The following is a 17,030-nucleotide window of genomic DNA, read 5'->3' on the forward strand; positions in this document are numbered from 1 at the left end:
GCTGCATTTTTGCATTTTCTTTTGTGTGTTCTTATGTGTTTGTTTTGTTTTCTTTTGTAATTTATGAAGTTATTTAAATCATTTATCAGCCTTTGTCCTCCAACATTCCTAGCATCCAGTGGATTCCTTCTATTTTAAACAGCCACGTTAGAACCTGAAGACAAAAAGAAACACAGTTCTGCAGTTTGTTAGGAACAATCTTTGTTATAAATATCTTCTGTTTTTCTTTGCTTTTTGCCTTGCTTATTTGATACTGTGATCTCCTGAAGCTCGGGAAGCGCTGACAGCAGGAAGGATGCTCGTACGTATTAATAGTGCTGCTTTAGGTAGGAGACCTCTACTAAACAATTACTGCTTAAAATAAACACCTCTCTGAGCTTTGAATTAGAAGGTTCTGCAGGCTCGTGTGCTTTCTGAGAGAATCAATGCCAGGAGAAGCAATTTCAGGTGAGGAGCAGCGACGTGTTGGTGATTTCAGCCGGCCCACATGGGGTCTGCATGCAACAGCAAATGGAAGGTTCTCCTTGGATCACGGATGGCACGTGGAGCAGGGTGTGCCCCAAGTCATTGCATATTAAATCCCTGTTTCTTTGTTAGTAGATGAGCAATGATGCAAACCTGGCATGCTTTTCTGAAGGCACAAAGATTTGGGGTGGAAAGAATGCTATAAATGCAACATCAAACCAGTTCTTGCTTGTTGAAGAAGCTGACCTTCTTAACAAATAGATGAGTCACCACCATTCTCCCAAAAATGGGCACACGTTTGACTTCATGGTGTGTGCTCATTCATGGCATGACTCATGGTTCTGCCCTTGCAAACGCTCATGTGCTTCCTCTCCAAATTGAACTGCTGCTCCCTATTACTATTGCAAAATATATACAGTAATGTAAAGCTGTTGGTTTCATTTTTATTGCATATAAGATGTCCTCAAAAACATGATTGGAGACCAAATCATTTCACAGTCTTCTAAAAATACATATATTTCCTTGTGTACCTTTAGGTGTGTGCTACTATGAGTGCATACATACAGGTAATGATTGCCTCATGTATTCGGCAAAGCCTGGGGTTGATCACTCAATGCCTATAGCAAGGGTTGGCCTTTCAGTGCTGACATGCAAGGCTTTCAGTCATCTATCAATAAAGGGGGAAGCAAAATGCAAATTTTAGCTCAAGTCTGTGCACAGTAGAAGATAAACATAATGCTTGGTGATATACAGAGGAGATGGAGTGGTGTGCATCTGGTCTTTTTGCAATGGTGAATTTCAGCCGCTGGGGACAAACTTCCTTTTTTTAAAGAGAAAAGATTACAACAATGGGGGGAAAAAAGAAAAAGGAGGAAGAAAATTTAAAAGGAAAAAAAAAAAAAAAAAAAGCAGTTTGGTATTATATCTCCTTATAGAAAATGTGAATAACTACTTTGTAGTCGTTCCATGAATATATGTATACGATGAGGCTCGGATTTATTCTGCTATGGTTTTTCTGCCAGTTTATCATCACAGGGAGTGATGGAGTATCTGCACCTCCTCCTGAGTTTCTCAGGTGCTCTTCCACCAAGGGAAAATAAAAAACAAGGCTGCTAGTCTGGCTGCTGGAGGGTAGATTAAGATGTCTGCTGTGTGCTTGTATTTCCTTGAAACGTCTTTAGAAGAAATGAAGGCCTTCCTGACTCAGTATGAGAGAAGTGGAGGAAATTAATGCTATTTGGTTTTGGACAGAATGGTAGTGATTCACTATTATGGCCTTAAAGAATGTAATTACTTGAACTTGTGTCTAAGAAAATCCATTTTCCTCTTGCTGCGAAAAAACATGAAATATGCTTTTTTCAGTTTGCAAGTAATTTAGTAGTGATTTTCTATGTTGGGATTAAAAACAGTGGCAAGATCTGTGTTTGAGGAGGTTTCCCTGAGGCTTTATTAAATGTTTTGTTTTATTTTATCCCCTGTGCCTACTGGGAAAAAATCCAGAATTTCTTGTATAACAGAAGAGATGCTATCGGATATTTCTTTGGAAAGAAAGTTCCTGCCCTTGTCAGGGGTTGGTGATGCAATCCCCAGTTCAAGAGCAGCTTTGGAAAGTATTTAAGTGCCTGAGGTTTGGCATAAGCACTTCTTTGGACTGTGCCTTCAGTTAATTTTCGAGCAGGTATCTGCAAAATAATCATTAGGTGTTGATTTTCTTTTCCCACTGGAAAGATTGTGAAAGCATATTGCTTGGGCACAAACACTGCTTTCAAAAGACAGGCAGATTCCCTGTCACTGCCAAGTGCCTGCAGTGAAACAGGGCTTTCTTCCATTGCCACTTCTCAGGAAGCTCTTGAACTGTACTTTCCCCAGACTCCTACAGGTGATCAGAGGTTCTGAGCACAGAGGGACAGGTGAGGACACAGCGTTGTTGTATGTATCTCCACCATGGGACAGGGGCATGTGTCACTGGAGGGCCCTCGCACCCTGTTACAGAGTTGGGAACCTCGTGATGATACTGTCACAACCTGGCCACATAGGAGGTTAACAGGGAAAAGAGGTTCATGTCTTATCCTTGGCTTGAGTAGAGATCAGTGTGGGTGCATCCTGAGATAGGGGCTGAAGACACAGCTAGGTTGGACAATTTTCCTTCAGAAGGACATCCCTGATCCAACTGTAGAATTATTCAGGCTGGAAGTGATCTCTCAGAGGTCCCTAGTTCAACTCCATGCTTAAGGCAAGACTAACTTCAAAGTTGGATCAGGTGCCTCTACGGTAACCCCCAGCTGCATGTCAGCTATCTCCAAGAATGGAGATGCTAAAACTTCTCTGTGACCCGGATTGTGGCTCTAACAACATTCACCATGATTTTTTTTTCCTTTAATCTATTTTTTTTTTCTTATGTGTTGTGCATAATTTTAGATCACCCAAGGAGGCTGTGGATGCCCCATCCCTGGAGGCATTCAAGGCCAGGCTGGATGTGGCTCTGGGCAGCCTGGTCTGGTAGTTGGCGACCCTGCACATAGCAGGGGTTTGGAACTGGATGAGCATTGTGGTCCTTTGCAACCCAGGCCATTCTGTGATTCTATGATCTTCTCCAGCTACAGGCAGTGAATACATTTGTTCTCTGCCTTTTCCTCGGGCTGAAGCAATCCTGATGCTGAACCAAACCCACTGTTTCAGGTGCTTCTGCCTCAGGCACACTGATGGTCTCTGTCGGACTGGCTGGGCTCTCATAGACCATTTATAAATAGGTCTGCACAGAAATAGTTGTGCACATTATGATGCGACAAAAAGGAGAAAGATTAGCTGTAGATGCCTAAAAACAGAGTTCTGTTCCAATGAGAAATGGGAATGAATTTAGCACCAGTTTAAAAAGAATAAATAGGTAAAGGCGAGAGTAATAGGGGATATGGAATTAAAGGTGAAGAGCAAAGCCTTAGATCTCCTTCCGGAGCATAAACTGTGTATCCTGTGATATCATTTAAAGTTATTTGCCATTCTGTAAGTATCTTTGTGGAGCTATAACCATTTACACCAGCTGACTCTCTGGCTCACATAACTGTGAACTATGTGCAACTGTTTTCCTGTCAGAAATGGCAGTACTCGCAGTTCAGTGTGATCAGCTTCAGATTTATTTTTAACTTGATGGAGATCTAGGAGGAAGTTTTTCACACACAGGGTGGTGAGGCACTGGAACAGGTTGCCCAAGGAGGCTGTGGATGCCCCATCCCTGCAGGCATTCAAGGCCAGGCTGGATGTGGCTCTGGGCAGCCTGGGCTGCTGGTTGGTGACCTGCACACAGCAGGGGGTTGGAACTGGATGAGCATTGTGATCCTTTTCAACCCAGGCCAGTGTAGGATTCTATGATCTACCATCAACGCCGAGGTTGAACAAAAAAAAAAAAACGTTTGGCTTAAAAATATATTTCGAGCATTAGCAGTTTGTGGATGTTGATCTCCCTACCAATGAAGCATGGATGAGGTTCAGAGAATTCTGTGGCACTGGTAGCTGTAGGACAAATGTCCTGTGAGGCACTGGACAATGCTTATTGTCCTGGTGAGGAGGGAGCTGCTGAAGTTCATCACTTTGGATCATGAGGTACTCCCGTTTCTTTTACTACAATACTCTAATAATTAATACGAGAGGGCTGCTCCGAAAGTAATGCCTCCTGTTTTATGTTGTTAGCACACAGTGTCAGGGATAGATATTGGTGGGATGGCAGCAGAGGTGGAACCTTCCCACCAATATTACATTACATTTTTGTTGCCATGTGACAGATGGCAGCAAAGGGGCGATCTGGCAAAATAGCAACAGACATGGCAGTGCAGATGAAGCAAAGGGGTGGAATTAAATTCCTCCATAAGCAAAAAATTATGCCTTTTGATGTTCATCAGCGCTTGCAGAATGTTTATAAAGCCCAGCTGGTGGATGTGGGTGCTGTGTTTCAGCAGTGATGATGGTGGGGCATCTCGTTTTTTACAAGCTGCATGAAAACGCACAGCTCATGGTGATGGCAGTGTTGAAAAATAGTGCTTTATAGTTGAGAATGTGCTCTATCAAGCTGTGCTATTGTGCTCTTTATATCTGTTGTTGTTTCTATGGAAAAAAAATGAGGAGGCATTACTTTTGGAGCAATCTGCATATTATTCTCCTCTCAGAGTCTTTGTGAGACTGCTGGCTCTTTTTTTTTTTTTAAGGCTAAATGGCCATTCTTGATTTCTTACCCAATTTTAAGCTCCGAGTTCCAGAGAGTTGGAGCAGAAAGGATTTATGGGAGCTCGGCAGCTCCGTGGTCTGGCTGGGGGCTGCCGAATGCCTCGAGTTGCTCAGCAGGCAGCTGATTTTCTGTAGCAAAAAGAAAAACAAAAAATTGTTCTGAGTGTTGAAGGGTAAAATAGCTAAAGATGAATGCATTTAATTCAAAGGAAAAAAAAAAAAAAAAAGTTTTCTTTCCAAGAAAGTTGTATTTTCTTTTCTGTTTTTCCTTTTAGCAATAGAGCGATAGCAGTACATGCTCTCCAAGGTGTGTGAACCCCCCCATCGCCCTACCAGTAGAGACTTATGAACTGCCATAGCTTTGGTTTCCCTTTGACTTCTCATTCTGGAGTATCTGGAAGTGTTGGTGTACCCAACTCCTGCTTTAAATAATGCATGTGGGTTTGATAGAAGGGAAACAAGAGCTGTTTTCTAGCTTTGGTTTATCCTAAAATGGACTTGACAGAAAAGAAAAGCCCTGCCCAAATTACTTGCTTCTCACCTCCGTCAAGGATGAGGAATTCAGCTTTGGCCAATGTTTAAATTATCATCTTAAGGGCTGTCACTGGTAGATTGAATTGTAATTGATGATTGATCACAAAATTTAGCATACATGCTATCAAGTTAGCTAGCGGAAAAATGTGTGGTAGGCACAGATTTTATTTTAGAATTATGGAAATATTCCTTAAACATACCCAGAATTCATGAATAAAATGTGAATTATTTTTCTGGTACGGTAATGTGCCTAGAAGGCTGTGGCTGATGGAATTAGTCATAAAAATGTAACTTGTGCAGACTGTGATGCTGTGAAAAAGAAAGCTAATGACTTCTAGTCAGAATCCATGTAAAAAAATAAAATTAAATGTACTAATGGAGCAATAAGGTTATTAATTCTGAAGGTGGAGCTCTGTCTTCAGCATTGGTGTTGTGAGACTCTCACGTATCATTATTCAAAACGAATATAGGCAAAATCCTTCCTCTATTGATTTAAGGATGCTTTTCTTTCTCTAAATGATAATTTATTTTTACCGTTGCAGTCTTGGATAAAACCTGTGCCTCTTCTGAATGCTCTCATTATCCTGATCGCTCTGGTTTTGGCTACTAGAGAGCCTGATATTGTTCTGGGATGAATAGCAGCAATTCTACAGCCAGTAAAACTGGAGCAAGGTCAATATCTTCCATCCACATCAGCCATGGCTTGGGGGGCTGTAGGGTAAGGCAGAGCTCCTGCTAGTTCACTGCTTCTTTTCTATACTTCTTTTTCTACATGTGTATACAGTTATTCATGGGATTGCACTTTGGATCTTCCGAGTGCACACAGGAAAATGTTTTTTTTCTCAGGTGCCTTCCTGTTTTCCCTCTCTTTTGCTTGCTCTCTATTGGCACATGAATGGGAATGGTTCTCTTTGAGTCACTCTGAATAGTAGACAGGTGAGTGGGCCAGCTTTTAAAGTAAGTTCTAATTCCCGTTAATAGAAAGGACCAACTTTGCATTCTGAGATTCATTTCTGTCCTCACAGTCCTAACTCTGAACGTTTCATTTCTGAATGCCGTAGCGTAATTCTACTCTTCCATGTAGAACACGTGCATGTCAGGAGCATGAGGATGAGGATCATTGGGAAGTGTGTTCATTGTTAGAACAGTGATTTCTTAGCATGCACCAGGCCTGCAGAACTAACTTTGCGCAGAAACCATTTCCTCGAGTTCAGTCATGATCTTTCTTCTTGCCCTGCCCAAACCATTCGTGTGACACGATGGCCCAAGAGCCAGAGAGCCAAAGAGAGAGCATTTCTGGATACTAATGGGGGTTCCCATTGGGGCTGTGCTGCACAGTACAGCTCAGGTGCTACGATGCTGCTCTGTGCCCCCAAATCACTGTGCCAAAGTGAAGGAAGAGTGTTTTGTTCACAGCTTTGCAGCGATGGCTGTGTTCTGAAAAAGATACACCCAAGACTTTGGAAACTTTCTATAGATTTGTTTTAGACTGGAGAAGTTGGAAAAATAAATGGCCCAACGATTACTCGCTAATTCATCCTCATGTGCAGCTGTGAAATTATTTTCTGTGCACATAGTGCAAAAACTTCTTCCTAAATATGAGGTTTAGAGACCCTTGGGGAGTAATTAACTATAATGCAGAAGCAAATCTGGGTTCATTGTACACACTGCTCATTTAAGAAACGTTTTTCTGCGTGAAGCCCATTAGTAAGTTTCCAAAACCTCCATAAATGTTAAACATTTTATTATAGGACTCTGAACACTTCTTATTTTACGTAAAATCTCATGTAATCCCATACATTGCATTTAGCTTTTGATCCCTGAATAGCAAACTGCTGTGTAACACAATGTAATCAAGGAAAGGGCTAAAATCTGCCTTTATATATTTGTTTAGTAATGACAGAGTCTCTTTTCCTGTGGGTTATACAAAAAGTTCAGGGGGATATTCCATGCTATTTGATTTATTCTACCTCGTGGCCTTCTTCTATGCAGTGCACGTTTCCTTCTTGTGCTAACTGCTCTCCTTCTGTGCTTTGGGTCCTACTCTGTACACCACCAAGTCTTCCCCGCTGTTGGGATCTTGGATTCTGACGTGCTGGAAATGCACTGCTGTTTTCATCTGTTGAATGCTATTGGCAGCCAAAACAATTGTGTTCCTGAGGATGTGATTTAGCCAAGGCTGGGAACACACCCCCTTTACGTTACCTTTTTGTTTGGAGAGGTTGGCAGTGTAACCCTGTATGCTGTCACCTGATGTATATTGGGTTTTCTGTACCGTTTGTTTCCAAATAAGACAAAGTGTGGTCTTCATTACTATGGGAGAGTTCATCTCTAACATCTGAGTGTTCTGCAACAGCTGTGTGTTTTTTCCTCAAAATATGCAAGATATATCCAACCACTCCCAGCTTAAGATGGTTTACCCTGTGCTGTACAGTCTGGGTTGGTTGAAATTTCATGCAATTACTATTTTACACAGTGGCAGAGTATCTGTGAAGTGGCTATCAACTGCAACATATTTTGTTTTTCACATTTGCCTTTGCAGATTTCACAAAACATTTAATTAGTGATAATCAGCTTTTAACCAGCCAGAGCACACTGATGTGATTCTCTCCTTCTCTCCCCCATGATTATAGGCATAGTCTGTACCTACAAGATAAATTACGTGCAGTCTGGAGAACGTCCTAGCCAGCAGGAAGAGAGAATAAGAATGTCACTTGCATGAGGATTAAAAAAAAAAAAAAAAAAGGTGCTGTATGCACTGTGATTTCGGTTAAGAATGCAATTTTTCTTTCCTTTTCAGAATGGTGGACCTGGGATTCAGCTGGAGATTGCAAAGCCTACTGCCCCTCAAGGCTGTTGGTCAGCCTTCCGCAGCTCCCAGGGGAACCAGAGGAGCTCCGCGCTGACTTCTGTAGGGTCTGATTCACCATGGGAGATCAAATGATTTCCTGGCTCAGGTTTTGTGAAGTTCGACGTCTGCTTTGGACCCACAATTTGGAAAAGGGATCGCCTCTGCGGCACGGTTAAGAGACAGATAAAGCAGTCCCAGATGATGAGCACTTTAAGTAGCACTGGAATATTACTCAGCTTGACAACAGTGTCTGTTACGCTGGATTTTAGCTTGCATGGTGGTCTGATGGCTTGGTCTTTAAGCACCAATTTGACTCTGAATCAGAGTTTACCTACATCCGATCCTCTCAATGCCTCTGAGAAGGGTGAAGTCTCTCGGATGTCAGTGAGAGAGAAGAACTGGCCAGCCCTCTTGATCTTGGTCATCATCCTGCTTACCATCGGGGGCAACATACTGGTAATTATGGCTGTGTCCTTGGAGAAGAAGTTGCAGAACGCCACAAACTTCTTCCTGATGTCCTTGGCGGTGGCAGACATGCTGGTGGGTATCCTGGTCATGCCCGTGTCGCTCATTGCAGTGCTGTATGGTAAGTGGCTTCCCTCCTTATTGGCAATCTCTTCTTGTTTCCTTGCTGCCAGGAATGACACATGCACAGCGTCGGTGTTGGTTTTTATTGCCGAGAACGCCCTGAAAAGCTGCAGCACTGAGTCCCTTTTTTATCTTCTCGGTGGAACTGCTCCCACATTGGCTGGGAAACCAGAGCTTTGGGAAAAGCAGGGCAGTGTGGCTGGAGCTGAGGCAGCTCTAAGTGAGGTCAGTCGGTCCTTGAGCTTGAATCCTACTGACACAAATGGGATTTGAGCACTAACTTAGAGAAGAGTTTTGCACACGGCAGTTTGGGGCACTCGGAAGAAAGTTCTTGGCATTTGTTCAGCTTGCCCTGTGCCTTTCAGGGAATCATTCTGCTTGTCTGTGCCTCAGTTTCCCTATTTCTAACCCAAGAGCAACTTCCTCTGTTTAAACCACTGTGAGACCTGCATGTGTCAGTGTGAGCACTCATTACTGCTTCCCTCTCACACTGGGGTCAATGCATTTGTCCTGCTCTGTGGGAAAGTAGTGATAGGAGCCATGGTTAGCACTTCAGAGGAGTGAAATGCCCACCACATCCAGCTCTTTTATCTGTTTGTGACTTCGAACCGATTTCTCGGCGCAGTGTTAGGACTCTCCATCACTGGGTATCACAAAGGGATTTGTGTTTGCTTCTCCATCTCTGATCACCACGTTTGTACAGTATAAACATAATGGGTGTGCTTTTAATGTATAGTGTTTTATCTTTTTTGATGTCTGTTTTGAGACTTTCTTTGAAAACTATTTTAATATTGATATTTGTTGGAAGCAAATAATGCTGTTTACTTACTGATTTGATTAGAAATTGGTTAACTGTCCTGTAAAGTAAAATGCAGAGATATTTATGTGACTTCTTCACTTGCTCAAATGATTAAATCAGCCAGAAGTTCATTTTGAAAACGCATTGATCAAGGATACATAATTCCAAAGCGTATATAACCTGTCTACAGAGAGTTTAATCAATATGTGATTTAGATACAGACCTATCCATTGAGTTCTCATGCATAAAACCTTTTATTTTGGGCTATCATAATAGTTCCATCTCTAAATCTTCTGCAAATTACAGCGCAGGTATTTTATTTTTAGCACTTTGCTGTGGTTCTCCAGAACTTGACAGGGAGCGTATAAACACAGAATTATTTGACTGACCTGCTCTTGCATAAATTCTGAGTTACCCAGTGACTCTAAAGGGTGAATTTATGGCAGTGATCCTCAACATATATACTTTCTGAGACTTTGGAAACTAATGGAAATGGATTTTCTGTTGTTCCTAGAAGTTATTCCTTAAGGTCATTTAAAGGTGTGAAGTACACTGCATATTTAAAGGCAAGTAAATATCATTGATTTGAAGAGGAACCGTAGTGATTCCTTTTTCTTCGAGCAGAACACTAATATTAGACCTTTAGGAAAATCCTTCTTTCTCCAGCAGCCTGCAAGCACTTTAGGCACCACCACGGCCAGGAGAACACTGAAATTTATCTTTTTTTTCTAAGTGCTACAAATCAAGAAAAGTTTTTAAAAATGCTTTAATAGGTTTTGCATTGTTTGCTGTGGTGGTATAGATATATCCAACACCAGCAGTGATTAAGGGGAGGGAATATTCACACTTCACCTGAGAGTGTCTAGGGTTCACGGCCAAAGACATGGCTTGGAGATGTAGCTGAGAATGAGGGGTCATTTTTATCCTGAACCATAACAAAAAATCCAGTAGATGCTCTTCTCTCCACAAATGCTTCCCTTTCCTGTGTGTGCATTTGGTTTTGCTGTGCTGGTTTGTGGTTGGTTTTTGTTGTTGTTGTTGTTTGTTTTGGGAGTTTTTTTGTTCTTTTTTTCATTTGTTTGTTTTAAGAAGGAAAAATCAAGTTGCCAATTAATTTCAGAACTTAAGTACAAAGGAAGTAATGGCAGGAGGCATTATGCTGGGTTCTTCACCTTTTAGACAGTGCTCTGATGTGTGTATCAATTAGTCTTTCTTGAATTCTTGTACTAATAGTTGAGTTGCTTTTGACAACTTAGTACATTTTCCACGGCATGTAATTCCTAAAGAATTAATGAGCTAATTAATGAGCACGCATCAGAGAGAGGAAATGAAAAATTAAAGCTGTGCTTAATCTCAGTGGAGAAACTTTGGATGTAACTAAAGATACGGGCATGACCCAGGAGGGCATCAGCTGTTCTGTACATAATGGAGCTTCTGACAAGGTACTGAGATTTTTTCCTTAGAGTGATTTGGGGAAAAGCAATGGTAGATTTGCACTGTATCTAGTGGCTATGGGCAAGAGAAAGCCCATAAAATAGGTTTTGCTTGTATTTCTTTATTGGAATGATCAAATCATTAAGGTTGGAAAGGACCGCTAAGATCATCTAGTCCAACCATCCACTAAAGACCATCAGTCTTAGACATCAGCTCTTCCTAGCAGAAAGTCCAGAAGGTATTGAACCTTTCTTTGCCCTAATGACTCCAGACCAATGGGTTAACAGCTGTCATTGAGTTGCCAGTGTGTCCAGCTAGTGGCCAGCACATCTCCTGGCCTTCACATGTCCAGGCTTCAGGCTTCTGCCTGAGATTCAAACAGCAGCATGAAGCTGGTGGCCCAACACAGCTTCCAGCAAGGCTGCTATTAGAAGCAGCTTCCATTAGCACCAAGTGCTGGAGCAGCTTTACATCCAGATTATTGTTATTACTGCTAATTATCATCATTATTATGCAGTGACAGAGATGTGCGGAGCGCTTGCAGCAGCCTTCTGTAGAGGAAGGGTGGGGGGGAGCAGGAGGAGCTGTCAGTCCAACAGCTGCCTCTGCCATCTCCTTTCACCCGATCCAGCTCTGCCTTTCTGCAGTGGTGCTCCCCACAAACAGCAAGCAGCTTGCAGGGAGAGCTGATGGAGCAAGGCAAGGACAAGGCGTTGCTGAGTAAGTTACTGCTCAAGTGAGAATCAAGTTTGGAGAGCTGAAACCAGCATATGAGCTGAGGGCTGCAAATGATGGCATCTGGCAGGAGGAAGGAGTGATGCTACGTGTCCTTCCTCAGCAGCGATTGAATTTGGTCATTTGTATTAGCATCAGTCTGTTCCCAAACCATTTCCAGAAGGAGCCTTCATCTTTTAATCATTATATTGAGGGCTGGCCTTGCTCCATTCACATAGATTTCTTCTTAATTTCATTTCTGATCTCATCAAAGATTATCCATGCCTTATTTTTACCTTTTTATCCCATTCTTAGTTTTTCTTAAAACTTTTGTTTTGGATGTAGCACAATGAAGACTGGAAGCCTGGCTGGTGGGGAAAGTGCCATCATCTGAGCAAGGTGCAGCACTTGGAAATAGAGACCACAATGCTCTAAAGTATTTTTGTAGTCTTCTTGCTGCCTTTCTAATGCTTTTATTAATTTGACTGATTCTAGTCATTTGTAATCCCTTCCCATTCTTTGACATTTTCATATTTATATTTTGGCTGAAAACCTCAAGGCTTTTAAATTCTTCTGTAATGAGAGATGTGAAATCAAATCTGATTCTTGCAAAATGGCACCAATATGGGCTGGATCCGTTCAGTTGGGGTATTTTTTGTTTGTTTAACTGATGAGTTGGAAACATTGGGTGGACCAGGAACAAAGAGGAATTGATAATAAAGCATTACTTTGGGTTTACTGGACTTGTGAATTAAATCTCAGCTGAAAGTTGGGGAGAGCAAATATTGCTACTGAAGGCACCCAGCTCCCTGGGGAGGTCTTGTATCATTTCTAAGCAACACCTGCAGGATATATCTTTCTTCTAGGAGAGAAAATTATAACAGCTTTCAATGTCTGACCTGCTCTCAGTTGTTTGGGCAGATGGTAATGTCCTTTAGTGGCAACTGAGCTGTTTTTATGTGTGTGCTGCAGCTTCGCCGGCAGATTTAGAAAGCCTGTCACTTTTAATATAATAGGAAGCAGCCCCATAAAAATTCAGATTTTAGTAAAACCTTGGCTTGCGTTGTAAATTTTTCCTAAATAATTTTGTGGGACCCACTCTAAATCTTCGGTGTGGAAGCTCTTTTCTCTCCCTTGGGATGAATCTGTCCCTTCCTCAGCTGAACTGTGAGCACGCAGAGCAACAGCAGCTGCTAAATTTGCAATGAGAAGCAGTATTATCATGGCAAGTGGGCTGTGACTGACACAGAGATATTTCAGAATAAGAGGAGGGAGCGGAGCTGGCAGAGCTTGCTGTTAGCACATCCCAAGCACTGGTCTGAATGGCCCCCTCGGAAATCCTGTGCCCCACAAGGAAGGTGGGAACAAAGCCTCTTGGTCGGTTCTTTGGCCCTGTACTGAATGAGACTGAGACTTGTGATGGATCCAGGCTGCTCCTTGTGTCTGAATTCCTGCTGTGTTTGTCTGGAAGGAAGATTTGAGTCTTTCCCCAAACCCCCAATCAGGCTGTGCTCTGCTGTGTGCAACATGTAGGGGCCAAAGCCACAATGAATTCTGTGGGACAACGATGCCAAGGAGCAGCCAACCATCACTATCACCCAGCCCCTGTGATATCCTGATATCCATCTTGCCTGAGCTGCCATCTGTTTCCCAAGGTAGGACAAGTGAACTAGGTGTTAATAACCAACATAACAAATGCACAAGTGTCCCTCCTCTGCTCTCAGCAAAGCTTCATTAACTCCAGTTGCAGGAATGAAGGTTACATGGCACAAGGTGTGCTTGTGTGCTCTGTCTGTTTGAAAACGCGGGCTGTTACTTGTTACGTGCTCTGGAAGCGAATGCTTCCCTCTGCAAAGCTGCTTCTCCTCTTCCTGCTCTGCTGTAGCCCATGGAAATCTTGTCTCCATTGTGCTGTGTACCCAAATGTCTTTGCCATCCACCTGCCAAACCCAGTACTCAGGAGTCCAGTCAGCTCCACACATGCACAACTCCCCATGATGACATATCATGGCAGCTAGAGATGCTTCAAATCCTTCTGTGTAAATATAGTTTTTAAACTAAAATATGGTGTGTTTCCGAAACTGAGAACTCTGCAGAAGTGTATTCATTTCTACAGCATTCCTCCCATGGAAAGCTCGAAGAGGATCAGGATTACCCTCATTGCTGGTGGACTATTTGTGTAGTATGAGGGAGTTTGTGTCCCCATTCTGCATGCTCTGCAGTGACCTGTTGTGCTAATCATGATGGATTGGCAGTTGGGCTTGATCTTAGAGGTCTTTTCCAGCCTTAATGATTCTATGAAATATCAAAAATGTAGCCACTACCGTAATCACCAGGGCCTTCCAACTGTATTTCAGTCCCCTGAATGCTGCTGAGAAACTTGCATGGGAAGTGGCCAAAGCTGTGGGACCAGAAGCAGATCTCTGTGCTCGGCTGTCAATCAATGCCAGCTTTATGAGAGCTTGAATTTCTCTTCTCTCCCCTGCTATGCATACAGCCCGGCGGTTTTGTGTCAGGTCCTTATTACTAATTTAAGCTCACCTATAATCCACATTGTGGAGCAGCGGTTTGTGGGGCTCTGAAGACCAATTTCTGCTGTCAGATACAGAGGCAGAATGATCACCAGTAAATTTTTTACTGCTCGCCTCTTTCATATTATTTCTCTTCTCTGTGCTGCCTGTGTATCGCTCAGCGTTGGCTTCATCCTTCTTCTTTGTGTAGGCAGCAATATTTATTATTATCCTTCCTGTGCTCGTTTCCATTGACAAGAGGATCCTGCCCACATGCCAGCTTTAGCAGAAAACACCAGAGAATAATATTTTCTTCCTATTTGTAAACATGCTCTTTTGCTTCTCCTCACCTCTTGCTGTTAAGCAGGGGGCTGCGTTCTCTGCTGTGGGTTAATGGAGCCTTCGGCCCCCAATCTGCTGCTGTGCATGGACTCAGCACAAGGGAAAACAGCACCAAACCACCCACAGCTGCTGTTTGTGTTGGGTTGGGTTGAGAGGCCTGATCACACAGAGGGTTACACGGCTGCTTTGAGGCAGATGTATGCAATCCATGCTTGCACCACCCAATAACTTCAAGGCATTGCTGAGCTCATCCTGGACCTGATTTCCCTAGGCTCTGAGGGATGCTGCACACTCATTTGCCCTGAGGGTTTGGCAGGCTTTTTGGAGGATGGTAGCTCCTGCAGGAGGGCCTGAACAAAGCTGGTTGTGTTCATCTGGTAAATGCTGCAAGGAAGCATGAATTCATGTATCTTAGATTAAAGGTGAGCTGTCAAGTAGAAATGAGAAGAGCTATTCCTCCCCTTTCCCTTCCCTTTGTCCCTCTTTTCCCCTCTAAATGTAGAAAAGTGAAACAGGAATGCTGAAGAACGCCATGGATCTTGTTGTCTAAATGTTATTTTACTGCCTCCTTTATTGTGATCAGTGACAGCAGCCTGCAGGTTGGTGACACTGTGATTTTCCCCATGCTTATGGGTGGATCTGGGGAATGGCTTCTTGCAGAATGCACATCCTGAACACAGTAAGATCAGGGGAAATATTGGCAGCTTGTTCAGACAGGCTGGAGCTTTTGCCAGAGTTATTCTCTGCCTCCTCAGTCCTCTTTACACTCCTCCTGCCCAGTGACAGCTGCACCTCTTGGCACAACTACAGCAGCACCCTTCATGTAGAAGGCTCCCAGAGGTTTTGCTGGTCTCCTCTGAGTATAAGGAAATCTCTACCACTACAATGCACACAAAGCACGGGTGACTCTGCCATTAAAAGTTTGTGATGTATGTAGGTAAAGAGCAATGAGCTGGCACTTGTGGCAGTAAAACAGCCTAACACACTCAGTGCCCTGGAACGTTTCTCAGACTGCAGGTCCTGATCACAGAATCATGGAATAGCTCAGGTTGGAAAAGACCTTCATGACCACCAAGTCCAACCACAACCTAACCATACTGCCCTATCAACTCACTGCCAAATCACGTTCCAGAGCACCACATCCAAATGGTTTTTAAATGCATTCAGGGGTGGTGACTCAACCACCTCCCTGGGGAGCCTATTCATAAAGGAATGGAATAGGAAGGAATGTTTCCAGTTTCAGTGGACATTCACTTTCTTTTGCATTTGGGAAGGTGCTTCCTTGGCAGTCCAAGTGTAGACAATGGAGTCCAGCTTCAGCCTCTCCCCAGATTCCTAAAATGAATGGAAAAGGTAAACCTACTCTCAATGATCTCGATGGAGCAATTCCTACTTGCACCAGCTGAATTTATGGCCTTATAGTTTTCTATTCTAGCCACAACACATAAGCTGTATCCAACCAGGGAGCTATTAGTTATATTTTAGACTCTATATTTGACAGGCAGGTCTTGTCTGCCCAGTGAAGTTTTAGAGTTGCCCATCCAAGAGAAAACCTGTGTGTTCAAGTGTGGCTCATTAGAATGTGTCTGAATATGCACCTTGAAGTTCTGTTATGTAACACAAGTAAGGATTTTGATCTAATTCTATTTTTAATTTCATCCTTTTGCTACAAAACGTTTGAAAAATGCAAAAGATTTTAAAAACAGCAGCATTCTAAGGGCTTGATAAGGTAAGTGGAGCCCCAAAACCCAGAGTGAGTATAGTTACATCTTTGTTTTACAGGAGAACTGATGGCAGTTTAAATACAGCAGCAGTTTTAACGCTGTCAGTGCAATCATCTCATGCCCAATTTGCTTCTAAATCAGTGAAGCTAAATGTGCTTTAAAATGCATGAATTTTTTGTTTACTTTTTATGACAGTAGCCTGTTAGCTCCAGTAGTAGCTCAGTAAGTGCGTTGCCTCATTGTAATTAACTTTTACGAGTTGAAGAGAAATATAAAGTTACATGTTTTGTAGCAAACCAGAAATTGATAGAAGACAGTGAGAGAAAGCAGAATTGTTATATAGGAGCAGAAAGACCCTGTGACAATAAACAGCTCTGGAGATGAATTTGCTGCTTTGTAAAGGTGCCAGGCAGTTTGCCAGGCTCACCAGTCAAACCAAGACAGCTGACGTGTTTCCCATGGGCAGATGGAGCCTCATCTGGGAGGGAGAGAGCAGCACTGCTCTTGGGTGAGGCACGGCCACCCCTGGGTGTGTTGAAACACACGTCTCAAAATGAAGGGAAATGATTTAATGAGAATTCCAGGCGTTTTGCAAAGGCTGAGTTCATTTTATCGTATGGCACCGCATCTGTCTGTGTATCTTAACCTGAGATAACTTCTTGCAAAGACTTTCTTGGCTACGAACGCTCGCCCCAACCCTGGTGGCCCTTTGCAAACCTCAGCTGCAGCTCAGGCCTCCCTCGTTTTCCAAATCTGTTGGCCATCTGGAGAGCAGCTCAGTTAATGTGTTCCCTGCCTCTCTAACTGCACGGCAAAGTGTGCAGCTCCAGCAGCAGCTGCTCAGCAAGGAAGGG

At 43.0% G+C, this 17,030-nt stretch overlaps 1 protein-coding gene across 5 annotated transcripts in view; it reads left to right on the forward strand.

Annotated features, from left to right (window-relative positions):
* HTR2C (5-hydroxytryptamine receptor 2C) overlaps nucleotides 1-17,030 on the forward strand; it is a 193,651-nt gene that overhangs the window by 151,614 nt on the left and 25,007 nt on the right. For 4 of the 5 annotated variants that reach the window (XM_042876871.1, XM_042876876.1, XM_042876874.1 and 1 more), the window contains exon 2: nucleotides 8,015-8,651. In XM_042876871.1, the coding sequence (XP_042732805.1) occupies nucleotides 8,264-8,651 (388 nt within the window). In that variant the 5' untranslated portion in view covers nucleotides 8,015-8,263. Of the gene's footprint in view, nucleotides 1-8,014; nucleotides 8,652-17,030 lie in introns of those variants that run through there. The other variant, XM_042876877.1, reaches the window with a different exon arrangement.

Source organism: Lagopus leucura, unplaced genomic scaffold (assembly GCF_019238085.1).
Source record: "Lagopus leucura isolate 7727_CA_CO unplaced genomic scaffold, USGS_WTPT01 Super-Scaffold_100016, whole genome shotgun sequence".
Lineage (NCBI taxonomy): Eukaryota > Metazoa > Chordata > Aves > Galliformes > Phasianidae > Lagopus > Lagopus leucura.